The following is a 17,234-nucleotide window of genomic DNA, read 5'->3' as shown; positions in this document are numbered from 1 at the left end:
GTGGGCAGTGGCACCTCCTCCCAGTGTTCATATTTTTTATTGGACCAGTCAGAGGTTGAATGGCCCTCTCCCAACAGCCCACAAGCTCGGAGCTTGCCCTCGTGTAATAGATACGAGAGAGATCTCCTGCCATAAGGGAGTTGGAGCAAGGCCTCTCTGTGCCCCTTCATTGTTTCATCGGGGGTGGGACGCTGAAAATTAGCTGAAAGGCGAGACACATTTCAACTAAATATGGATTTAAGAACTAAAGTCTCGAGCACAGAAATAAAGGTAACGAGAATACTTACGAATCCGCCTGAACGAATAATGTCGAGACGGGGACAAACCATCTGTCCAGAAGAAGGCCCTTTTGAAATCAGGCGGGTGGTTGGGAAGATCCTCAAAAACCTTCGTCTCCTTGGGGTAGCTCGAGAGGTAGTAAAATCCATCCCCTCCCCGAGCTCGGGAGGGGTTACTTTTTAAACAAAAGAGATATAAAATCTCTTGAGGTGAAGGTCCTTTCCACCCCAGCTCGTGGTACAAGGACCTCAGGGTAGACAGCACCCTGTACGAATTGGTGTTGAGTTGGAACGGAGCCAACCCAACGAAATCAGTAAAAGTCTTTGAAAAAAGACTTCAAGGGTAGCAGTGCTCCCGCCCTCATGTGCTCCTGGCTCCATGCCGCATATTTCACTGTGGCGTTGCGGCCGCCAGGGGCGAAGCAGCTCCGTTCATGACCAGTCAGAGCTCGACACTTCAAGGTGCCCGACAAACCAAGGCCATGGAAAGCCAAGATTTCAGTTATTTGACTGGTATTGGTAACCGAGCTCCAGTAGAGCTCAGCCTCGAACATCTCTCTCCTCGACTGCGAGGATGAAGGTTCCCCCATTAGTGAAAATTTGAGCTCTCTGGGGTGGTATGCGACAGTAACCTTTAAAGCAGGATCGAGAGGAATCGGCCTAGGACCTGAATTGGATTCCGGATAGATGGCCTCCCGAAGAACTCTCCTCTTCCCCTCTATGACTTCGTCTATCTGAAGGCGGTAGTGAGTTCGAATGTCCTCTTGCTCGCGCGCAAGCTCGTATTCTCTTATCCGACGTTGATTCCGGGCGAACAGCGATTCTGGGCTCGGAGATTTTGGCTCGTAAGGGATTGCCAGCAATGACCCCCACCGTCTTTCCAAATTCTGTGACATCTAACGAGAAAGAAAAAATGGTGAGGGTCATGCATGCAAGAATCACGAGCTCGATGGGATGAGCTCGGAGATTTAGGAACAAGACAAACTAAATATTAAGACCCTTATTGAGGAGTCAGGGCGTGTGTTCCACGAAAAAGAAAGGGAGCATGGATAATTTTTTGAAAATCCCGAAATTCAAGGGAAAGAAGAGTGGCGGTTAATCAGGAAAGGCATTCTTGGGTTTCGTGCATATGTCAAGGACAAGGGTTTTTACCCGAAAACTTAGTGTACAAGAAACGTCGCCTAAAATTTTTTCAAAACCCAGAAAATAAGAACCTCATTCAAACATCAAAACTGGGTATGAACCAGAGATGTAAATCCAGGATGGAAGTCTAAAAAGTATAAGAGCTTATCAGATCAAAACCTCCTATCGTATTATGCTAAGGACGTAAACCAGTATATACACGTACACAGCAAGAACAGCGTGAATAAAAACTGACAAAATGGAAAACAAAAATTGCATACTTACACAGTAATGGCGATTGCAGAGAGATTGTCGATTGAAGAAGAGGTTGCAAATAAGAACTCACTGACTCGAACAGACCAGGATTTCTTTGTCTCTTTGGCCGAGAAAACATGCGCGGGACAGAAGCTTTTTAGGAAGGTCTCTGGTTTTCTTTTTTCTTCTTTTCTTGCTTATGGTGAACGAAGGTAAAAGTGAAGGTGAAGAGTGGAGTCTTGTATATATAGGTGGGAAAAAGGAGTTAATCTGGAGTGTTGAACAAAATCCTTGCAAAATCCAATGGTCAGGGATCAATGACAAGATAGCGCCGAAAAGGTGTCAGACGGACGATCATGGGCGTGTTTCCAAGGTACTCAAGTACCAAAAATGAGCAATACCCAATTGACGCGTGTCCATTTTCAAGAGTGTGTGACGGTACAGTTCTCAAAGAAAGTAGTTCAAAAGTTTCCTTCTCTCAGGATTCGAACAAATACTTTTGAGGGGGCAAGATGTTACACCCAGATTTCGAGCTATGCAAATTATGACCTCGAAAGTTGGATTCGCAAATAAGTGGACTCATAAGGTTGGAAACATGCTCCAGGATTGTATGTCAAGCTTGCAGGATATAGACGACCTCGAGTATGGTGACCTCGAAGTATTCATGATCTCGAAAGATAGCTCCGGGAACACATTCATCTCCAGGGATGACCTCGGGTCAGGGGTCCCAAGCTCGACGCACATACGATCTCGAAAGCCATGTGACCTCGAAAGATGTCTCCAGCTCGAAAGGTGACGGGAAACCTGGGAGGCTAAAGCCTTAGAGATACGTGATAACCACCTTGAATATCTACAAGTGTTATAAATATGAGATGTAATCCTCATTTATTATTGTAAATCCCCTAGAATCATGGGATATTATTTGGTCAGTTATACGTCCCCTGGTCTTCAGGGGACGTTTCCTTTTATATCAGATTATAGGCATTTAAGGCCATTAATTTTATTTATACAAAAAGAGTAACTACCCAAAATATGTGGGATAGTATTCTTTAGCCTTCTCTATAAATAGAGAGGCCATGCACCATTGTGAAGGACCGAAATTCTGATCCTTGAGAGAAAACTCTGGAGAATTCATTCTTGAAGAATTCCTAGAGATAATCTTGAGTTTAATAACAAAGACTCGTGGACTAGGCAGATTTAACTGCTGAACCACGTAAAAATCGTGTGTTTACATTGTTTTATTTCAATTGGCCATTTTCAGTTATTGTTTACGTGCTCTTCTTTCACTGTTTGACGAAAAACGGCGTCAACATCATCACATAACCCCAATCTGGGCCATTTCTTCAACTATAGGCATTGTAGGAGTCAAAGGAGGTCACCTATATTGTCAGTTTTTGTTGATGACCTCAATTCAAATATTGTGACATTCTTCTTTATGCTCATTATCCCTCCCAGATTTGTGAAGGAAAAATATGTGCAGGAAAGAGTAAATTGTTTGTAAACAAATACTAAAGTAATAAAGTTTTAAATTTGATGGTTGCGCCTACGAAATATAGTTAATTTAATGGTAAATGAAAGTAGTGCCAAAATTGTACAAGGCAGGTGGATGGTGGTTAAGTTCAATCAGTTCTTCCTCTTTCTCTTACCCAACTTGGACCAGTGTTTGTCTCTAGCCTTTTTCGTTGATAGCATGGGAGGTACAGCCGAAGCTTTTGGAGGATAACAAGACCGCTCTTTTAAGTCAAGGAATTTCTCAACGCTACTTAAACAAGCTTTATAATAAGTCGCTGCGTTATCTTTCACTCCCAATCGAAGCCTATTGGACTCACAGGTCAAGATATCGATTGCAATGTCGAGTCTAGCAACATCCTCAACTTTCTGCAAAATCAGAACAAGGCGCTTAAAATCTAAAACCGCAATTTTAGGACTTATTTAATAAAGCGTTTATAAAATATTAATTAACTAGTAAAAACTTACATAGGACTTCGGGGGTGATTCCCCATCCACAATCCACTCCATAAACTTCATGACAAAAACACCACAGTCATGACCATTATCTTGCTGAGGTACTTGACCAGAGGGCACTACACTAAAAAGGGAAAAAAACGGGACCACCAACACGAGCACTACCCATGATCGTATGAAGCAACACATCAAGCTTCTTTAACTATATCAAAGAAGTATATATAGATTTAATATAATGAAAAATGACATGTCACAAGACTATTAGTATACTCAGGAGACACCCATACCAGTTCGCTTAGTATATGTGTCCTGACCCGTGTCCTATATCGACCAGACACTGAGTCCCACACGCTTGCACAACCTTTCTGGCAGTGTATAACGGCTAGTATCCAATGATTGTTTTCGACATCCTTCATTGGCACTAGGATCTAACAAGAAGAAAATAAAACTCAATTAGCTAACTCACTTTGACAAGGCACTAAGTGGTAAAATAAATCTAATATAACTACCTTCTGCACTTTCTTGAGCAGCATATCAAGATTTACATTGGTACCAAGAAAGGCAGTGTTGCCGGTGTCCCAAAAATATGCACCATTATGACATCGCTGTTTCAAGTTATTTTATTGAAATAACTTTTTAAATTCAAAACAAAAAAATGGAATATTGAACCCAGGAAATTCAAATTTGTATTACAACATACCAGGCCGGACCAATAGGTTGGGAAAATCAAAGTTTGAGCATCGTCATCTATTACACCATCAGGGTTGTCTCTATATCTTAATACACACCCAAAAGCATCAATAATCTGCAAAGCAGTATGAAGTGTCAAATATTTTTCTCAACTTCTTCATATTGAAGAAAAAAAGATTTGGGCAATGTGCTACAAGATCATAATTTTGTTACTTCAACAAAGGTGAACTTTAAATAGAACAGTATTTACCTTCATGTCCACCTCGGCTTCAGGTCTAAGGCTTCTGAAGTACCACCGCTCCAACTGTCCCATTACATTATCGACCAACACATCTCTGAAAATTATTGACTTCATTAATGAACAAAAGTGTCCTAACATGATTGAAACAAAGGAAAAATGGTGATGTCAATAGCCAAAAAAATTATTCACATAAGAATTTATCACCTACCGTAACGACAAACTAAAGTCAAATAGGAAAAGTCCAAGTTCGAACTTGGACTATGGTAGGGCTACTTTCAAATTAAATGCACCAATCTGCTTGCCTTTGCTTTTGTTATACTTAAGAATCATATCCTGAAATGATTTGTCCATTTTGCAAAGCTCTTTGTCTCTCCTTAAAATAGTAGGATCAATCTTCACGTTGTCATCGTCCTCTATTTTGTGAATAACAGGAGTGTCTGTGGTACCATACACACTGACTTCGTATGGAATGACATCTTCTGGTATAACTTCAAAATTCAAAATACCCAAGTCCTCCTTCTCCTTCTCCTTCCCTTCCATGCAAAATTTAGAAGCATCATCTTCCAAACCAATCTCATTCTCAACATCTATCTTCTCATTCCCTGAACATGATAGTACACCATCAACGTTCTGGATATCATTGTAAGGCCCAACATCAACATTGTACTTGTCTGAGGGTAAAACTGTTGGTTCATAATCATTGAAATCATTTTCTATTGCCCCTTTTTCCCTCTCGATATCAGAAATTGAACCCTTTCTGTAAGAATCTTCAAACTCATTTGGACGACCTATGCCGCACTCCAAAAGCATGAGGTCAATTGTCATCTTATGCTGGCTCAACTTTGTTTTCTCATGCAAGTAAATGGTTGGCTCGATTGGGTCTTTAGTCAACTTCCCAAACTGCACACACTTAGCAGCCTCTTCCTTGCTAATATGGGGGGAAGCATTCCCGGGAACCATTGAACTTATCGCAGTATTGAAACTTTGATGTAATCGTTCGAATCCTTTGTCGAAATACAATTTCATCTCCTCTTTAAAATTGTCAATTTGAATGACGTAATGATTTGGAGTACTCAAACTTTGTTGTAAGCGTTGAAATCCCATGTCCAGTTGAATCTTCATCTCCTCTTTAAATTTATCCATTTCATTCTCCTTAGCAATCAATTTCTTCTCCAAAGATTCAACCATTACACACAAAGACGATATCGTGGCAGGTAACTTCAATTGATCGACCCCTTCTTGCAATTCTAACATGGGGATCTGAAAAAAAATTACATAATATTATTAACTCCGACATATTATAGACTTTGCCATCATAACAACAAAGAAAAAAATGACTAAATTTTATCCCATGCTTACTGTATTCGATTCAAACCCCCCTTCCTCTTCAACCCAGTCAAGCAAAGCCTTGGTATCATCATCACACCAAACACCAATAGGGCATAGGGACCTATCTACATACCCTTCCTTCCAAATAATATGGTGACAGTAAAATACCTACAAAATGCAAAGACATACAAAATTATTATGCACCATTCACCAATGCCAACATTATTGCAAAAAACTAAAAAGAAAAAAGTACTTGTAAAAAATAGACGCATCCTCCAACGAACTTCGATGCTTTGCCATGATACCGTCTTATGTTTTTCCACAGATGCGTATATGCCATTGACGCCCAATTAACACGACAAACAGCAGCAACGTCAGTTAAGGACATTATAGGACCCTCACCCTCTCGAGCAACATGGAGAGACGTATTAGGCAGCAAAAAAACACTAACCAAAAATAACAAAAATTGCCGAACAAAGGACATGTCGGCCAATTCACGACGCCTCAATTTCTCCTCCAACAAACTAACAGTATTCTTCTCACCTTTCTTGTAAAAAGGTTGTTCAACAGGGTTACCATGTTTTTGTAAATCTTCGACACCATCATTAACACCCATGGTAGGACTAAAAACTTTACTGTCCAGTTTGAAGTGCTTCCCATGAACATCCAAAGATCCATCATCTACGTTGAACCTACTCAACAACCAAAATATAAGATTTCTTCTCAAGTTACAATCTTTCATCCCTAATAGTGCCCCGAATCCAAACTCTTTGAGCATCTCTTTTTGACCCCCATTCATATGGGAAATAAGGGTGAAGATCCTATGAGGAGAGCATCTATAGTCTAATTTATCAGGTTCAGCCATTTTGAAATCCACTTTAGAAGAAAATGTTCACCTGCCATTAAAATAATAAAAGAGAACACAATGATATATGGCAACAAAATTCTTTTCAATTAATGGGGAAAAAAAATAAATACACAAAGTACCAATGATCTACAGTGGAAATCAATTCAAACTCAGGTACTGCAATTGGTTATCATTAACTTGTGTATATATATTTCAAACATTGAAAAATATAACAACTATGGCAATCAAATATTTAATTTCAATCTCATGTAATACTTACTAATATACAAGTAATAGATTCTTACAGACAAACACAGTCCTTCTCAAGTAACAATGACTAGTGTACAAGTAACCAGTCCACTTCGCTAGATAACAAGGTTGAATATAAAAGTAATAGATTAATATGGACAAATACAGTCATTCAACTATATCAATGCTTCATTCCATGAAATCCCACAAGTAAGAACGACTAGATGTTTTTAAATCCTACAAGTAAGACTCAGTCCAGTTTAAATCCTAGAAAAGTTCATAGTACTGAAAGTGTACAGTTTGAGGTGGAGCGTAATGGAAAACTTGAAGAAGAACAAACTAGAAGTTGGTTACTTGGATAGGAGGAACCAGATAAAGAGCAGCAAAGAACTGATAGCTATTGGTTAGCACGTGATAGAAGCAGAAGAGAGATTAAGCCTCCTGAAAGATATGGATATGCAGATTTAATTGCATTCTCTTTGATTGCTGCAAGTGAAGTGCTAGAAGAAAAATCAAGAAGTTTCAAGGCAGCTTTAGCTAGTAAGGAGAGGCATGAATGGCTTAAGGCTATGAATGAAGAAATAAAGTCCCTGCATGACAACCATAATTGGGACTTGATTGTAAACCCTACGAACTTTAGAATAGAAAGCTGCAAGTGGATTTTCAAAAGGAAGGAATGGATTCCTGGAGTTGAACCAGCTCGGTTTAAACCAAGACTTGTTGCTTGTGGCTTCACTAAAAAAGAGGGTATCGATTTTAATGATGTTTTTTCACCTGTGGTTAATCATAGATCAATATGAATTATTTTGGCAATGGTAGCAGAATTTAATCTACAATAAGAACAGATGGAAGTAAAAACTGCATTCTTATATGGTGAGCTTGATGAAAACATTTTAATGGCTCAACCTGAAGGATTTAAGGTCAGAGGAAGAGAAGATCATGTATGCAAGTTAAATAAGTCCTTATATGGATTAAAGCAATCCCTTGGATAGTGGAATAGGAGATTTGATGACTTCATCACCAAAATCAGGTTTCAGAGAAGCAGGTATGATAATTGTGTATATTTCAAGTTCCTTTCTAACAATGATTTTGTTATATTACTGTTATATGTTGATGATATTCTAATAACAAGTAATAGTAAGTATGAGATAGAAAAGGCAAAAGAAAATCTAAGAAGGGAATTTGAGATGAAGGATCTTGGAGCTGCAAAGAAGATCCTGGAATTGAGATTAGCCGAGATAGGGAAAGGAAACTACTGTATTTGTCTCAGGAAATATATCTCAAGAAGATCCTTAGTAAGTTTGGTATGTTTAATTCCAAACCTGTAATAACTCCAATATCTCAGCAGTATAAACTGAGCGTGTATCAAGCACCAAAGACCAATGAAGATAAGGAATATATGGATAGTATACCATATGCAAATATTGTGGGATCTCTAATGTATGCTATGGTTTGTACTCGTCCAGACATAGCTTATGCAGTGAGTAATGTCAATAGATTTATGTCAAATCCTGGAAACTCTCATAGGCAAGCTCTAACGTGGATTCTTAGGTATATCAAAGGATCACTTGGAAGAGTTTTAGTTTATGGTGGAGCTACAGAGAAGAGCAGAACAACTGTTATTGAAGGGTTGGTCGACTCAGACTATGCTGCCTGTCTTGATACAAGGAAGTCACTCACTAGCTATGTTTTTACTGCTTTTGGCACTGCTATCAGCTGGAAAGCAAACTTGCAAAAGGTTGTAGCCTTATCTACCACTGAGGCATAATACATGGCACTCACCGAAGTTGTTAAGGAAGCTCTATGGTTAGGAGGCATTGCTAGAGAATTGAAACTGCAAAACCAAGTCATCACAGTTTATTGTGATAACCAAAGTGCCATTCACCTGTCCAACAACCAAGTCTATCATGAAAGGACAAAGCAGGTACACATTAAACTACACTTTGTCAGGGAAGTTATAGCTCGTGGATCAATTATAGTTCAGAAGATTTCTATTGATCATAACCCTTCAGATATGATCACCAAACTTCTTCCAAGCAGTAAGTTCTTTCACTACTTGGATCTGATTCAGCTGAAAGGAGATTAAGCCCTTTAGGGGGCTTGAAGTGCAGTCACTAAATCTGGAAGTGTTACTGATCCAAGGTGGAGATTTGTTACTTATTTGGCTCACTCAACATTCTGTTATAACAGCCTACTATCATTTGTAAATCTTTTTTGACAGTTAATAGTCGGTTGCTATTACTATATATATAGTTTTTATTGTATAGTTTTATATGATTTCCAGAAACAGAGAAAAAACTTGTAATTTGAGACATTCTATACTAGAAGAGAGAGTAGAGACATCTGTACTCAAATAAAGTTGAAGATCAAGTTCTAATAAAAGTGACTGCCCCTGGATGTAGGTTAGAGTTGTCTTGCCTCTAATTCCAACCACGTAAAAGATTGTGTTTTGCATTGTGTTTTTCCACCTCTGTTTTACTGATTGGTTTGTGAGTTATTGTGACTTTTAACTTGGTTGTTTAGTTGTGATTCTTGGAGGTTCGTTTTCTGTGGTGAAGTTCTTAATTGAGCCCTACAATCTTAGCATTATCGAACTCCGAAAATGCATCTCAAACTTCACAACTCAAAAAATTTCATAAATTGAAGCAATGCCCACTGCAAATTTCACTAATTTCTACATTTCAAGAAAAAAAATTGCCCGAATAAATTCCAAACATCAGAAGTTTCATAAATACCCAAACTCAAGATTCATGCAAATATCTTAACTAGTAATTACAAAAAGAGGATTTTTGCCAAAAAAACAAAACAACACTGCGAGAGATAACAACTTACCAGTAACATAACAGCTCTTTTCTCCAACTCCGACACTGCAAAATGCGAAACTCACGTAGCCGAACCCTTTAAACAGTAGGTAACCACGCTCCACCCACAACCCACTCCAACGATATAGCAATGGCAGAAAGAACCAGGACGTTACTCAGTAATACTCGGTTGAAGAGGAAGTTTTTTTTTTTTTTTTTTCTTGTTTGCTTAAGGGTAAATGGCAATCGGTACCCGGTTAAAGGGGGTCCCTAAGGGTATATGTGTATTTTTGTATCATTCAATCAACAAATTCAAATCCAACCATTCACTCTAAAAACTAACATATCCTATGGTTGATAATCAATGTTCGACTTAGTCATGAAAATGGAACTGATGGAGTAAAGAAGTCCCCTAATAAATAAATAAAAGTATTATAAGTTTTTTTTGGCAGCAAAAATAATTATAAGTTTTGACTGCATCATTTATGTTACTAATCCGAAGTATTCTCTTCTATAATTCCTTTTCAATTTTTTTTATTTATTTAAAAAAAAAACTCGACCGGTACCTTTATCTATAGCTTGAAATTGCTGGTTCTCATGCAATCGGTCACAAAACTGAGCCAGAGTCAATGGCCACTCTAGCTTTCTCATCCGCTCTGTTCTTCTCTTCTCCATCCACCAATAAGCTTCTTCATCCAACTTACTCCATTGTTTCCTCATCTCCACGCCTCTCTCACTCCTCTGCTCTCTCTTCTTCTCTTTCTATTTTCCCCACTTTTCTCTCAAAGCCTGTATCAACAAGCTCCAGAAGCTTTAATGTATGTTCCTTGAGTGCCAAGGCTAGCGCCGCCGAGAAGAAAAAGGTCCTCATAGTGAACACCAACAGTGGTGGGCATGCCGTAATTGGGTTCTACTTGGCAAAAGAGCTTCTGGGTTCTGGCCATGAGGTCACAATACTCACTGTTGGTGATGAAGGCTCTGATAAGATGAAGAAGCCCCCTTTTAACAGATTCTCAGTTAGTATTATATCGGTTTTGATCCATCATTATGACTTGAATTGAGTCAATTATTGAACTTTTTAACATGGGATTTGTTTATATTTATAGGAAATTGTAGGTGGTGGAGGAAAAACCGTTTGGGGAGACCCATCAGAAGTTGGCAAAGTTGTGGGAGGAGCAGCTTTTGATGTGGTGTTGGATAACAATGGCAAGGATTTGGACACAGTAAAGTATGTTTGATTTTTTTGTTTTATTAATCTGATTTAGGAAGTAGGTAACTGTGTTCGATAATCCTAGAATAAGACACAACTTGCATATGCTATAGTTTTGCTGAACCTATATTTTCTGATCACATTTTATGGTTTATACTATCTATAAATTTTATGAACAGGAAAGCTTGTTTTTGATATTTTGAGTATTGTAAGCTATATTCTTTCATGGAAATATAGTAAGTAGGCAAGCATCTTTATTAATATTTTGGCTCTAGAGGATAGCATGGAGAAGTCAAGTGACCACCATTCTCATTATAATCTTCATAGGCCTGTGGTAGATTGGGCTAAGGGCTCTGGTGTGAAGCAATTCTTGTTCATAAGCAGCGCTGGGATCTACAAGCCAACTGACGAGCCTCCTCACGTTGAAGGGGTTTGTTTATTCATCACTTTCATTGTGTTATCTCCACATGAATACCTCAGTTATTTTATAAAAGCTGACGCCTGAATTTCTTATATAGGATGCTGTAAAAGCTGATGCTGGTCATGTTGGAGTGGAGAAGTACATTGCAGAAGCATTTGATTCTTGGGCAATATTTCGTCCCCAGTATATGACTGGATCTGGAAACAACAAAGACTGCGAGGAGTGGTTCTTCGATCGTAAGTTGATTAGATCATAAACTTTTGCATTAATTTATGTTCAGTATATGAACCCTGCTCTAAAGACTAGGATAATACTTGGCATAAGATGCTTCAAGCAAGAAGGTAGCTAAGATAATGAACAGGATAATACATTAATTTGTATTAGTTAATGTTGCTATTTTTTTTTTCTATAGTGATCTAACTATACGAGCAGGAATTGTTAGGGATAGACCAGTTCCAATCCCAGGTTCAGGGATGCAACTCACCAACATTTCCCATGTAAGGGACTTATCCTCCATGCTTACTCTAGCTGTGGAGAAGCCAGAGGCAGCAAGTGGCAACATATTCAACTGCGTAAGCGATCGAGCTGTAACTTTGGATGGACTAGCCAAGCTCTGTGCTCAAGCTGCTGGTCGCCCGGTCAACATAGTGCATTATGATCCAAAAACCATAGGGAAGGATGCAAAGAAAGCTTTTCCTTTCCGTAACATGGTAATGCAATTATTTTATTTTTATCTTTACAGAAAATTAAAACTACATTTGGGATAAGTTCTTTTGCAAACTACATCCTAATTAGGAACTAACAATTTGACTGATGGGTATTTCAACTCTACGATACATGTTAATATATGAATATATTTGTTGTACTTTGCAGCACTTTTATGCCGAACCAAGAGCTGCAAAGGAAATTTTGGGATGGCAAGCTACCACAAACCTTCCTGAAGACTTGAAAGAGAGATTGGATGAGTACATACAGATTGGTAGAGACAAGAAAGAAGTCAAATTCGAGTTAGATGACAAGATATTAGAATCCCTTAAGGTTCCAGTAGGTGTATGATTGATCAACAAAATTGCTTCTTTTCATCTCCCTGTCGTTTGCTTGCTTGAATAAACACTACACTGAAGACTGAGATTAACAATTTTTTTTTTCTTCTTTATTGTAATAATCAAACATAGATGATATGAGAATCTTTTAAAAAAATAAAATCTAATAAATAACGAGACAAATCATGCTGCAAGTTTATTATCTAAATTATTCTAAATATAACCGCTAGATCACGAAATTCCATCTCAAAAACAACCGACAATGAATAGAGTAGTCCATATTCTGAGAAACACTACTATAAACAATCGCATAGCACTAGAAAAAAGATCATAGAAACTGTAATTGGGACCACCATATGATTAAGCTTTTGTCACCAAGAAATAAATATTTCACAAATTTAATGTCGAGCAAACATTAGAAACTGCACGAGTCAGCAACTGAATATAGCAGGTAAATTGGAGTAGTCAGCTAGCTCCACTAAACATGAATGTGCTGAATACTAAACCTAATCTACAACAAAGGAAGCTGGAACTACTCATGGTAATAAAATAAAATGTAAATTTTGATCCATAATTTCAATCAAGATAAATCCAAATGAGCAGAAGGCATGCGCTAGAGTTCTACTCATCTTGCTTGATCTCAAGGCCCTTGAGTCTTGATTCCAGTTCGTCATCATTATCAGCATCTTCCTCATCAGCATCATCCTCTCCTTCTGGGTCGTTCTCATCCAATAGCCCCAGCATACTGGGTGAATTCTTAAAAATATCCTTCACCTCATCAATTCCTTCATCAGATATGTAGTTTCCATTAATATTTAGCAGCTTGAAACCAGATTTAAGCAAAACAACTTGAGCCAAAAACCGTGCTCCAGCTCTTCTGATCATATTTGTGCTCATATCAACCTCCTTCAACTGGCCATGACCATCTTCCAATGCTTTGCCGATCAGAATGGCACCTTCGTCCTTCAGCTCATTCTCAGACAAGTTTAATATGGTAAGGAATTGTTTTGCAGCTATAGTTGTAGCTAAAGCAGCAGCAGATTTTGTAGTAATGTCATTTCCAGCCATTTCCAGCACTTCAAGTGAAGGAGCAGAATCCTTGAGAGCATGGGCAAGTGCTTCTGTACCTTCATCTTCCAAGTTAAGGTAACTAAGGTAAATTTCAGTAAGATCTGAGAAGGCAGGTATAGAATTACTCAAAGCTAATCCAGCTTCTACACCAAACATATTGTCACGTAGATCTAGCTTCTTCAAATAGGTACAAGTCGCAAGTGCTTCAGCTAGTGCCACACCCCCTTCAGAACCCACCCTTGTTGAAGAACATCGGAAATCCTCCAAAACAGGTGAATGCCCTAACATCTTTGATATCGCAATTGCCCCCTCATCTCCTGTCATGTTATTGTGAAAATGAAGAATCCTAAGCTTCTCTGTTGATGGAATTAAGTCAGAAATGGCTCTAGCAGCTTCCTCTGAGATTCCATCATTCATCAAATAAAGCTCCTCCAAACTATGTTGTGACCTCAATAGTGAACCAAATGCCCTGACACCCTTCTCGCCCATGGCGTTGTTTGAAAGGTCCAGAAACCTCAAAACACATCCTTCCAAGGCTGCAGAAAATATATTCATAACTTCAAGTGCTTCGGCCTCAGGCCTTCCTGCAATAAAATCTGATAGATTCACTTCTGTCAATTGATCTTTAATGGATAATAAGATAGGCTCAGCAACACGAGCTGCATCTAAACCAAAGCTTCTATTGCTGAAGCAAATCTTAGTGTATTTATTTCCCTGTACTGATAGTGGCTTTAAAAGCTCCTCAGCCTCCTTTGCATCAATAAAGGATCGATGACCGCCAGATATATCAAAGACAGTCTCATGAGCAGCACTGTCTTTTTCAGATGTTTGTATCTCTTCATCCTTCTTTCTAGGACCTCTTTTTAAAACTTCCAGCATAAGCCTACTTGATTCTTTGGCATATATTTGCACTGCAGAACCTCCATCACCATCTGGCTCCTTCTCAAAATGCTGGTTTGCAGTTGCAAAAGCAATATTCTCTATTTGCTTTGAATCCTGCTCAGCCTCTTCTTTATTAAGCAGGCCATACTTCCTAGAGAAAATGGATGGAGTTATGAGATTCTTGGTCATTCTTTCTACAAGCAACAGCCTGGTACTCTGGCTGGGGGGCCATAATTTGATTGATGTCAACCGGTGGTTGAAAGTTTGTGCAGTAGAATCCATGTCAAAATTACCTGAAAATGATGTGAACTTACTAGTTTAGAAACTCGTATCAAGCTCAAAAGCTAGGAAAATGTTAACGACGGAAGAATACCAATAAGCAATTTTAGTCAGTAAGTCATTGTCACTATTCACTACCGAGGTGGCAAGGTGCGTATATGTGCATTGTGCACAAACAAACTCCACTTGGCTCCATAATGGTAGAGTTCGCATACATTTTTATATAGTCAAGTCAAAAGACACTCCACAAATTACATAGAGATTACCCAATGGAACCAATGGCAAAAATAACAGCGGAAGTAACAGTCGTATTGATCAGAAATTCAGTTGATGGCATTAAAGACAACAACAGTTCACGAGTATCTCGAAAAATGTATGTAGGAACACATATATTATGCAAACGACAGAACAGTCAAAAGTTGAAGCATAAACAGTTAAACTCATTACAGCAAACGCCTAAAGTTTATTGTTGATATTTCAGTCGTATTTTATTGAAAGATAATTGACTAAAAACTCTCCTTTTCATTTATTAATACTTAACAATGCTGGTTACATAACAGCCATAGAAACATAAAAAGATAAAATTTTCCCAAATTGAATTGCATATGAAAGAAAAACAAGAAAAAAAGACCATGACAGACAAAGAAACCCATCAGGAATTGCACACCATACAATTTATTTTACTATCAAGTATCAAAACATAATCAATTCTATAGAACTATCTAAATCAACAAAAATACATCAGTTTTACAGATCCATGAAATAACGTACATATATTTATATAGATCTATGGTGAATAGTGACAACACCCTAGAATGCAAATTGAGAATAAATCTCAAATATCTGCATACAGAAAAAAGGAAATTCGCAAAAAAATAAAATAATAATTATTAAAAAAAAGATATATATATATATATATATGTTAAAGCATAGTTAGTGTACCTGAGAAGTAGCGAAACCCTAAAACTTTGGCAAATTAAGGTGTCTGGGAATAAGAAAGGAGAAAGAAAGTTGCACTTACTGCAGATGAATTTTCCGGGATTTATATGATTGAGAGGAGGGTTTTGAGGTTTGATTGCGTGCGGCGAAGAGCAAATGATGAAACTATTGAGTGATACCCAAAATGAAAAGAGAATGAAAGTGGAGAGTGGGTGTGCGTGAGGAGGATATTGGAGGGAAACTAATCATTAAACCCTCCGTCTCAAATCTCAAAAATTAAAAATTAAATCGAGAGCCAAAGCGTAGGCACTACGTTCTTCCATTTCCAATGAAATGACTATAATACCTCTTTCTTTACATCTTATTTGCATTCTTACTCACTTTTGTGGGCCGGGTCAGATTTTCTATTCCGTTTGAACGAAGAAATTAAGTTTTATATGATATTTTTAATAAAGTGGCAAAAATATGGTTTTTATTTTAAAAAAAATTTAATTTATGGCTTTTTTTTTAGAATTTTCATTTTTATAAGTTTATTTTTTTATATTTTTATATAAAAGTTGGTTTATGTTATAATTTTAATCTTAATCAAATTTTATTAATTTGGAAAAGTATGTTTGTAATTTGATTATTATTTTTTTTAGCTTATTTGTTTTTTTATATTAAATTTTTATTTGGTTGTTTTGCAAATTTTTTTGTAATATGAATTGTTTTTAAAATTATTTTTTATTTATTATAAAAAAAAAATTCATTTTTTTTAGATCATACGTTTCTTTTTTCAAATCCTGGATAAGGTAACCAGTTACTTGATTGATCTTTGACAGTTATGTAAAAAAAACCCTAAAGCAATGTTAAATAATATGTACCAGGAGGGGTAACCAGTTATCTTAAGAGGAGTAACTTTCTGCCGTAAAAGGGGTAACCAGTTACCATAAGAGAGGTGACGAGTTACTCATATTAAATAAGAAAAAAAACATCAAATTTGAAGGGAAAAAAGGAAGAGCACTTCATTAAAAAAGGAAGAAGAAGTAACTATGATTTTAGTAATATAGGTAACCAGTTATCATAAAGAACCCATAAATATACACACAAAGAACGTGAAGATAACCAGTTATCCATTCACGTTTTCATATTTTTATTAGTTTTCTTTCCAAATTTTGGTATTCCTATAAGTGTTACAAAAAAGGAAAATGCTGGAAAAAATTGATTTGAATTTTTTTACATTTAGTGGAAAAAACTATAAAAAAATTACAATAATAAAATAGTAAAATAATTATGTAATATTAAAATATATGTGTGAAACAAATGAAAAAAAATGGAATGAGAAAGGAATAAGTACAAAAATGAAAAAAAATATGGAAAAAAAACAGGTGAATAAATAAAAATGAAAAGAAGAAGAAGAAAAAAAATGCAAAATGAAAAGAAAAAAATATGAATGAAAAAAATGGTAGAAAAAAAGAAATAAAAAAAAAAAGCTTATATGTGTGAAAAAAAGAAAAAATGGGAAAAAATAATAAATACAAAAATGAAGAAAAAATAGAAGGAAAAAAAAGAAAGAACAATGAAAAAATATGAACAAAAAAAACAAAATAATACAAATGATAGAGAAAAAAAA

At 37.0% G+C, this 17,234-nt stretch overlaps 2 protein-coding genes across 3 annotated transcripts; one reads left to right on the top strand and one right to left on the bottom strand.

The window, feature by feature from the left end:
- The first annotated feature begins 10,360 nt into the window (after positions 1 to 10,360).
- LOC133791929 (chloroplast stem-loop binding protein of 41 kDa a, chloroplastic) lies at positions 10,361 to 12,556 on the top strand. Its single transcript, XM_062229837.1, has 6 exons — positions 10,361 to 10,793; positions 10,884 to 11,005; positions 11,315 to 11,417; positions 11,506 to 11,644; positions 11,841 to 12,118; positions 12,282 to 12,556. Exons 1-6 carry the CDS (start codon positions 10,407 to 10,409, stop codon positions 12,462 to 12,464), a joined length of 1,212 nt encoding a protein of 403 aa, XP_062085821.1. The 5' UTR covers positions 10,361 to 10,406; the 3' UTR covers positions 12,465 to 12,556.
- A 228-nt stretch (positions 12,557 to 12,784) lies between these two features.
- Positions 12,785 to 15,952, bottom strand: LOC133791917 (RAN GTPase-activating protein 1). 2 transcript variants are annotated; one of them, XM_062229824.1, is made up of 2 exons: positions 15,626 to 15,952; positions 12,785 to 14,697 (listed from the first exon to the last, which is right to left on the bottom strand). In XM_062229824.1, exon 2 carries the CDS (start codon positions 14,684 to 14,686, stop codon positions 13,073 to 13,075), a length of 1,614 nt encoding a protein of 537 aa, XP_062085808.1. In that variant the 5' UTR covers positions 14,687 to 14,697; positions 15,626 to 15,952; the 3' UTR covers positions 12,785 to 13,072. The 2 variants fall into 2 exon arrangements, with proteins under 2 accessions (XP_062085808.1, XP_062085816.1); XM_062229832.1 differs by having other exon boundaries at positions 15,705 to 15,952.
- Positions 15,953 to 17,234: the final 1,282 nt, after the last annotated feature.

The sequence above is a fragment of the Humulus lupulus genome, chromosome 1 (assembly GCF_963169125.1).
Source record: "Humulus lupulus chromosome 1, drHumLupu1.1, whole genome shotgun sequence".
Classification (NCBI taxonomy): domain Eukaryota; kingdom Viridiplantae; phylum Streptophyta; class Magnoliopsida; order Rosales; family Cannabaceae; genus Humulus; species Humulus lupulus.
This window is presented reverse-complemented; position numbering and strand designations above follow the sequence as displayed.